General features: G+C 42.6%; 1 protein-coding gene across 1 annotated transcript in view; it reads right to left on the minus strand.

Annotated features, from left to right (window-relative positions):
* The window catches only part of syne1b (spectrin repeat containing, nuclear envelope 1b), a 71,092-nt gene that overhangs the window by 36,161 nt on the left and 26,160 nt on the right, over positions 1 to 8,771 (minus strand). The window contains 23 exon segments of the mRNA XM_020607942.1: positions 1 to 32; positions 192 to 359; positions 520 to 672; positions 769 to 1,095; positions 1,342 to 1,512; positions 1,841 to 1,996; positions 2,248 to 2,565; positions 2,691 to 2,855; positions 3,050 to 3,193; positions 3,324 to 3,477; positions 3,639 to 3,811; positions 3,903 to 4,067; positions 4,413 to 4,568; positions 5,098 to 5,241; positions 5,326 to 5,508; positions 5,697 to 5,874; positions 6,496 to 6,632; positions 6,764 to 7,120; positions 7,310 to 7,474; positions 7,703 to 8,012; positions 8,138 to 8,310; positions 8,415 to 8,706; positions 8,765 to 8,771. The exon segment at positions 1 to 32 is cut by the window's left edge and continues 4 nt beyond it; the exon segment at positions 8,765 to 8,771 is cut by the window's right edge and continues 116 nt beyond it. Of these exon segments, the coding sequence (XP_020463598.1) occupies positions 1 to 32; positions 192 to 359; positions 520 to 672; positions 769 to 1,095; positions 1,342 to 1,512; positions 1,841 to 1,996; positions 2,248 to 2,565; positions 2,691 to 2,855; positions 3,050 to 3,193; positions 3,324 to 3,477; positions 3,639 to 3,811; positions 3,903 to 4,067; positions 4,413 to 4,568; positions 5,098 to 5,241; positions 5,326 to 5,508; positions 5,697 to 5,874; positions 6,496 to 6,632; positions 6,764 to 7,120; positions 7,310 to 7,474; positions 7,703 to 8,012; positions 8,138 to 8,310; positions 8,415 to 8,706; positions 8,765 to 8,771 (4,228 nt within the window).

The raw sequence follows: 8,771 nt of genomic DNA on the forward strand, positions 1-8,771 counted from the left end.
TCTTCAAAACTGGCTATCTCCTCCATTATTGCCTGAAAATGCAGAGTAAGAAGTTAGATAATGCAGATCAGAAAAAGCAACCTATGTAAACCAAAATTTTTTTTTTATCCAATGTGACATAAACCTGCAATATAATTAAAATTACAGCAACAACTGTAATCTTTTTGTAGGATAGTGACAGAGTTTGTCACCTTGTGTCGGGCAAGTTGGTGAGTAGCCATCTCCATACTGCTGGTCTGCATAGAGTCAGATGTGACCAGCCTACTGGACATCTGTAACAACCATTTCTCAATCTCCTGCAACTCACTGTTGTAATCTTCGTGCTCCTTCACCCACTCCACGAGGCTCTGGACCTGTGTCTGAAACACACCATAAAGCAAATCTCAGTGCTATTCACATCACACATATTGTAACATTAGCAGTGAATAAAATCCATGGATTTAGATTTCTCAGACACTTCATCTGAGGCTGACTCCCCAAACTGCATCTCAGTATAAAACAGTGCAATAGTAGCCATACCTTAGCTGCCAAGCAGAGGTCTTGGTAGTCAGCCTGCAACCTTTTCATTTTTTCACCTATATTGGAGTCGTGAACTGTATTGAGCAGGGCCTCTCCTTTCTCAATGACAGATTTCACTGGGGACTCATGAGACTGCACATTCTGCTGGATGGTCTGCGTACACGAAAAGTGAATAAAACAATGAAAACATCTGTGTCATTGCTCTGTTTTCACTGATTTCACAGAAAAGGACAACTAATATTAAGTTACCTTGTACTTTGCTAGCTGAGCCTTTTTCTGGTAAAGTTCCGCTTTAGGCTCTATACTTGATGCTAAAAAGTTCTTGGTCTCCATCACCCACTGAGCCTGGGCCTTGTATTTATCCATAAAGTCTTTGGAGAGTGAGATACATTTCTCGAGGGAGCTATGCTCTGACCGCAGAGCTGCCATCAACTCCTCTAATTGGAAGAGGCGGGTGTCCACCTCCTCCTTTAGTTGCTCTGCTTCAGGCTCCTCCAAGAACGCCATGGCTCGCTCCGTCTTCTCCCTGACTGTCTTCAGGTAAGTGTGGCCCTGCTCCATGTCTGTCTGAAGAGCCTGAAACATACATGGGCTTGTATTCTTAATTTTTAAACTGATAGTAATGTTTTTTTATTAGTAGCAACACTGGTTTGGTATTGCTGATATTTCCATTGATAACGTATGTCTTAGCAGTTCTCTGACAGTTTTTACCAGGCCAGAATTGTCAGGTATAGTTATATTGGATTTTTAATGATACAGTATAAATGGTCTTTACAGGCAAATAAAAATAATCAGAAGGCATGTGCTCTGTCTAGAGTCTACCTCTAGTTTTTTCATCTTTCTCTCCATAGCAAAGCGGTCCACTACATCAACACTTATGGCCACAGTGCTGAAGTTATTCTGAGCTGTGCTGAGCCAATCTGAGAAGGTGCTGAAGACATAATGTGACTCTTCAATGCAAGACACCTCCTCCTGGAGCTGTTTGATCGTCTCCTGCATTATAAAGGAAGAGAAAAATACAAAGTTACTGAAGATTGCTCAGAGAAGTTCAACCGATGAAAGATTTCCAATGATGTGTCAAAATGCAGATTCACAGTGAAGACTTTCAACAGGAAACCTGCATGATCTACTGGTTAAAGAAAACATTTCAAAGGTTTCCAGCAACTAAGACAAATCCATCTACAAGCATGTACTGATATTCAATACCATGATTCGCTGTGGCGACCCCTAATGGGAAAAAGCCGAAAGTGACATTCATTCATGTACATGTATATTCTACACAGAACTTTCACAGCTGTGTTACTGTTCAAGTGAATGTTACCATTAAATGCAGAAGCAGGGCATGGTAGCGGGCTGTGATCTGGGTGGCTCTGCTACTGATACGGCTGCTAATATGGGTTTCATCCAGAACTTGCTGTGCCAAGAGACTGAGGCCCTCCATCTCCTCCTGATAGACAAGCACTTCCTCCTGCCAGCTCTAATTAAAGAAGCATCATTAGCAGTGTTGACAAACAACAGTGATATTTAGATTCCATTATATTCATTAAGCTGGATAATGTGAGAAAATGAGTTTCAAGTGCAAATCTATTTGTTGCAAGATTTGCAAAAACTGGAAAAACTGGAGTGACTAGCTCTGCTCTAAAATACTATAATGTCACCTGTGAGGAAATTATCTGGGAAATGAAACAGCATGGACAAATTTACTGTAACAGTGCAAACCAAGCTAACCTTTATTAGCTGGAGTTGAGCATCTTTAGTGGCGCGGTCAGACCGCCGGTGAGAACGCAGTTGTGCTTTGGTCTCCATGCCCTTTAGCCAGCTGTCTAGAGACTGGAACTTCTGCTCCATCTGGCGAAGTTTGGCCAGAGCACTGTTGAGCTGAGCCCGAGTGTCGCCCAGCCAGGCCTGGTACAGCCTCCACTCCTGCTGCAGGGACTCCAGCGCTCGATCTTCTGTCTGAGGCAGCCCCCAGGGAACAACCAGTTCTCGACTGACCAGTAAGGTGTTCAGTAAAGCCTGGCCCTCTGTGCAGTGTAGCTGCAGTTCCTGTAGTTACATAGATGTGGGTGAGTATTTTCAGTTCCCCAAACATTTACATATAACTGAACAAAACTACTGACTGTTTCATATTCCATTCATTTACAACATCATTACACTGATCATTTTAAGACCTGCAGCTTTTGGAGAGTTTCCTCCAGCATATCAACATCGCCCTCCAGCTGAGTGTAGCAGCCAAGCTTCTCTTGTTCCTGTTCCAGCCACTCTTCAAATACACGGAGACCCAGCTGATACTCCTGGTGGGCTTTCACCAGCTCCTCTGCTTTGCCTACTGCCCTCTAAGGACACAGTGAGAACAATGATTCAATCACAATCTTAAAGCTAATTGTTTCTCACTTTTCCTTTGACATCTTTGTAGAAATGCAGTCACTGGTTAGGTATTTTCACTGTTTTGAAAAGCTACACAAAAGCTATATCATAACAATGAAGGTGAAATGTTGCTAAGCATGGTGCACATTCTGCTCCTTATTACCATGGCACTGTCTTTGATGCTGTTGTAGCGCTCTTGCAAATCTTGGAGCTCCAGTTGAGTGACATAACTCTCAGCGATACTGGCACTCTTTGCAGTAATGGTGTCTAACAAGGAGTTGTGGCTAAGGACTTCCTCATACAGCAACTGAAATAACATTAGGTTACATTACCGATCATTATCAATTGTGCATGTTGTGCATTGATGTACTAAATCATATATAATTCATAACACTATAAAAATGGCAGTTATACAGTATAACAGAAAATTGCAATACCTTAGCCTTGCTCAGGTTAGCAGTTTTGTCTCTCATCTCTGGGTACTGTTTATCTGTGGGGTCAAGACTCTCCTCCACATGCTCAACCCAAGCCACAAACTGGTGTACATCCTCCTGGTAACTGGTCCACTGAGACAGGGACCCCTCCAGTTGACTGTCAGTTTTAAAGAGCACAACAATGGTGGTTACAACAATAGCTACATGATGTTTTATAGTTCTAGGAAAAAACAAAAACTTGGACACTCCTGTGGAGCTACCAAAAGGCTGTTTGAAACAAATATTCTTAGGTGTTGTTAATAATGGCAGACAACCAACCTTTTGCATTGGATTGAGGCAGAAAGCAGAGCATCCCAGGAATCTTTCAGCTCCTGTATTTGTTTTTGGACTACAGGTACTCCCTCAGCTGACGTGTTTCTCTGAACTGACTCTCCTCTTGTGATTAGCATCTTTAGCTGGATCTCCTTCTCCTGACGAGCGGTCAGCAAAGCCTGGTGCAACAACACATGCATTTACAGTATTACAACCTTACATTGTGATAGTGATACCTCTCATTTGAAAACTACCAGAGACTTTATATACCTCCAGCTTTATCATCCTGCTATCAAGAACATTTTTGTCAGCTGTAGGGGTGCAGTAGCTTTGCAGCATGTGGCTGGTGTCAGCCACCCAATTCTGAAGCTCCTTTAATCCCTGGGAAAAAAGCTGATGCTCACTGACAATTCTGTCAATCCGTGATGCCTTTTCCTGCAAAACCACAAAGCAGGACACAATCCAAAAATTACCACTACAGGTTTTAGAAATTGAATCCACAGTAGGCTCAACCTGACAGATTCTTTGATGACTAATAAAGTTTCAGTACAAAACACATAAATGTACATGAAGCCTTGCACAGTATATCGTCTATATAAGACTTGCAGTAACAAAAGAAAGAAATTAGTGTATAATTATGGTGAGTTAGTACCATCTCTGTTTATCATCTGTAAAATAATATTAAGTTAGAGCTCAATCCAGTCTAGTGTCTCTGTCTCTTCTCCAGCACTACCCCAGAAAAGCCCCACTGCACATTCAGATTGGCAGACATTACTGTACCTTGGTCAGGTTGGTTAAAGCTAGGTACTGAGCAGAGAGTTGCGAGACACGGTGCAAAAAACCCTTGCCGGCCGCGTGTTCATCCCACAGCAGCTGGGCCTTCTCTTTTAGCCTGTTCAGCTGAACCTCGTGAGAAGCTAACTCCTCAAGCACAGACTGGAAAAGCACAAGCAAGTTATCAAAGAGGCATGCAAGCTGACAACTTCAGACAGACTGAGGGGTTACAGATGACAACATGGCAAAAAGAAAAGAGACTGACAAATATCTGGCCACTGTTACTGTTGGTAATGCTCTTGGTGGTCATGATGTACAATCAAACCCTCTGGAAATAGCTGGTAGACAGTATTAAACAACAAAGACATTTTATAAATGCATGGGATTTTATGAATAAAGCAAGCATTAATTTTTATTATAGACATGTTAAGAGGAGGCGTGAGAGCAGCAAAGAGGAGTAATGCAAACAAGCAAGCGATTGGCAGTTAGCATAAGCTTGTGGCAGTGCTTCCTAAAAATAATGGCAATAATTAAAAATTCTACTATAGCTATAAAGCTGGAATGGTGAGCTTCTGCAAATGACAGGAGTGGTCATGTTAACACTCTGGCATAGAGTGGTTGGTGCATGTGAACATGACTGGGTTTGAACATGAGGGGTGTTCCAGGCTCAGTGGATTTTGGCCATTACTACCTGCAGCTTGTGCAGCTCTTGTTTCTTGGCTGTGAGATCATGAAGTCTCGTGCTGCTCTCCTGTACAGCCAGCTCTGCTGCATTCAAGCACTCCTGAAGAGGCTCGGCACTCGCCTCAAAATCCTTCATTTGAGACAAAATGTTCTGAAACACACCAGATGAGATGTTTGGTACCAGGACATATGTAAAATTAGGCTGACTGGTGAGGTGGTACTTTTAGATGCTTACTTGTAGACTTATTACTCTGTTGTGCAGACTGGACATCATATTTTTCCAGTCCTCTCTAGCAGTGTTCATTTTAGCCCGAACTGCATCAGCTTTGTCTTTAGCTGCAATACTAGAGACAAGCTCACCGTTCAGAACCACAGTATTCAGCTTTGACTGACCTTGCTCTCTGTCACTTAGAAACTCCTGAGAAGAGAGGCAGAAAAGACTAACTTTACTGTGTGCTAAAAGTCCTAATCTTAAAGTTTGTATGTCATTTAATTACAGATACATTCTGTAAAAGTTACAGTACACACACTCAAAATCATATCGCAATAAAATCCACTTTTCTGGCAACACAAGTGAATGTTTCAGGGCACTGGACTTTGCTTTACCTGAATCTTCTGCAAGCTCAATGAGGCCTCACTGAAATTTTGAGGTACATCAAAGCACTTGGCCATGTTGATTTTAGTATTGACCAGCCACTGCTGGAAATCTCTGAAGGCTGAGCGGAACCCTTGTTCCAGCAGCTTGTCTTTGCTTTGGCACTCTCTGGAGGCTTGGAGACTCAGACTAGGAACAAGTAGAAAGAAAGAAAGATGTTTTTTCTACATCTAGCATATATATATAAGTTTTACAGTTTCAGGCTCGTTGGTCCTTGTTGATTTCACCTTTGTTTGCTGAAGCATTTAAGCCTTCAGTGTGACCAGAAAAAGAGAACTACTTTGACTTTGCAACACAGTTCTGTGCACAACTTTGTAATAAATAAAACCCATGTGATGCTAGAATGTAAGCATTTTGTTGACACTCAAGGATAAGTAGGTATAGCTAATGGATGGATGGAAGTATTGTACAATGCTTAAAGTACGTATGTTAATGTGGTGGCCCACATTTTTTGTCATTTTTACTTTAATTGTAAAACTGATAGCAGAGAAACAGAGAAAGGCACCTTAACCACCTGAGTATTGGGATTCAAAAAGAACTAAATTATTAGTCATTGAAAAACTGTGGTATTTACTGTGAGGGTAGAATATTGTATTGCAATAGATTTCAAGTGTTAATATTTTCCTGGTCAGATCTTGTGCCATGATCAGGAAAAAATCTAAAATATCTAATATATCTTGTATGTAAATGCTAAATGTAGCGACAGCTTATCCTGAACAACCAGGTCTATTATATTTATAGTTTTCTAACCTGTTGTATTCTTTAATGAGAGCAGACACTCTCTCAGACTGCGCGTTCATGTCTCTGGAGAATCGGCACAGATCATTGAGTTGTGTCTTCAAACTATCACACGTGGGCTCAGCTTTGACAAGTTCTTCCAAAGTGTCCTGGATGGAAAACAAAAGCAAAATAGTAAACAATCACAAAACATTCATTAACACATTGTATATGCATTTGTCATCTGCTGCTATTATTGCTTGTTTCTAAATAATGGTGGCTTATTATCAGAAGTACCTACCTTTGCTATTTGCCAGCCTTTAACAGCCTCCTCTCCTTCATGTTTCCCCTCTGCCTGGGCTAACTGTAGATGCCAGTCCTGTAGTTGACGACTGAAGTCCTGCAGATCCTGCTCTAACTGTGCTGACAGGCTACTGAATTCTTGTTCAGAGCTAGCTATCTGAGAGAGGGCAGTCTCCAGACTAGCCCGTGTCTGTAGTGCTGCACGTTCCCACTGTTCCCATGATGACAACAGGGCTGCTTCTTCTCGTTCCAAACACTCATAGCCCCCTGAGCCAGTGTGATCTCGTGCCACTGCTCCACATCTTTGAACCCGGTTCAGCCTCTCTCTGCCTCGCTGCTTGGAGTCAAGTAACTCCTGCAAAGAGAGAAAGGAATCACAATTATCACGTGTCAAATTCAAAAACATACTAGTTAGCAGAAATGCCCATACTTAAAGCACAAAAGTGACAAAGCTTGTCCTCCCCTTGGCCTAGCCACTTCAGATCCAAACTGCTATCTTTCTCAGGTGTGTTGTGTTTTTCTGAAGTATAGCATGTTTCCTCACCTGCACCTTGGATAGCTTTCTTTTAGTAGAGACTGAGTCTCCTGACAGGTCCGACCATCGCTGCAGCTCCTCTTTTGCTGAGATCAGCCAGTCACTGAAGTCTCTCACAGCATCAAGATACTGCTCATGCTCAGACACAATGTTTTGCATGGACTGCACTTTACCCTTCGAGGAAGACAAACACATTGGAACACCAGCTACTAGATATTGTATGTTCTTGTTAGCATACAAGGGATAGGAGCAATCAAAAAAGTAGGAGACTTAGAAAATTTGCAGTTAAATATTTTAAAGTCAATTTAATACAATAGCACAGTTTGCTTAATGTAACCAATCTCTCAATTTGAGCTTCAGCAAAGTTATTTACTTTTTAACCTCTGACTGCATCTAGATTACCTTGACAACAGCTGAGATATCAGCAAAGTGTGCATTGAGCTCTGCCCTTGATTCCGGTCCAAAGGTCAGGTCACCGGTTTTCTCATGCATCTCTACAGCTTTATCGGTTAGACGTGACAGTACTGCTGCGTGGGCGTCCACATCAGCCTGGATGGCTCTGAGGCGCTCAAGAAAAGCGGACTTCTCTTTGAGGCCAGGCTGCTGAGGCAGAGTCATCCCCACCTCATTCTCCACTGACTCCATCCACTGTTGCAGCTGGCTCTTATTTTCCTGAAAGCTGGTCCACTGGGCCATGGTCCATTCCAGACGACTATGGACAATAATAACATTGAATAAGAAATAAAGAGGTTCACTTACAGTGTATGAGAGCTTGTTTGGGTGTTATTAGACCACTACCTGGTGTTTCTTATTAGATGGAAACAGTACATTTCCTACCTGTGGCAGCTCATAGAAGTCATCAACATATTGGCCCAGGCATCCTTCATCCTCTGTAGCTGTGAACAAATGGCCTCCTGCCCCTCCATTCTGTTGTGCTTCAGGACCTGTTCTCCTTTTCCTACAGTCATATTAAGCTTCACCTCACCTTCACCCTTCATTAGCAGGATATCCTACATGCAGAGTTTCACATTTTTACAAAACATGTCAGAATGTGTCCAGAAAACATGGACTCAGGAGTAATGTACTTGTTTTAATGAGGGCACAATTCACTGACCTGTACAAGACCTAGCCTTTTCTCCAGGGTCTCTTTATTGCCAACTGTGCTGTTGAGTGAAGCCAGGCGCTCCTGGACTCCATTAAGCCAGGCCCAGGTAGTCTGTAGTGTCTCTTCAAAGGCCTGTTGCTCCTGTAAAGTCAGCTGGCAGATGCGCAGCCTCTCTCTGACACGCCTCAGCAAGGCCTGGTGCTGTGACTGCAGCTGAGCGGTCACTCTTGTCTCACTACCGTCACCTCGCCCACCTTCATTTAGTGCCTGGCCATCCTGACATAAGCGCTCAAAGGAATCCCTGCATGGAAGGAAGTACAATGTTTAAATAAGCTACAGAGAGTGCTTTGATTTTTAACCGAGGAC

This window comes from Monopterus albus, unplaced genomic scaffold (assembly GCF_001952655.1).
Source record: "Monopterus albus unplaced genomic scaffold, M_albus_1.0 scaffold90.1, whole genome shotgun sequence".
Taxonomy (NCBI): domain Eukaryota; kingdom Metazoa; phylum Chordata; class Actinopteri; order Synbranchiformes; family Synbranchidae; genus Monopterus; species Monopterus albus.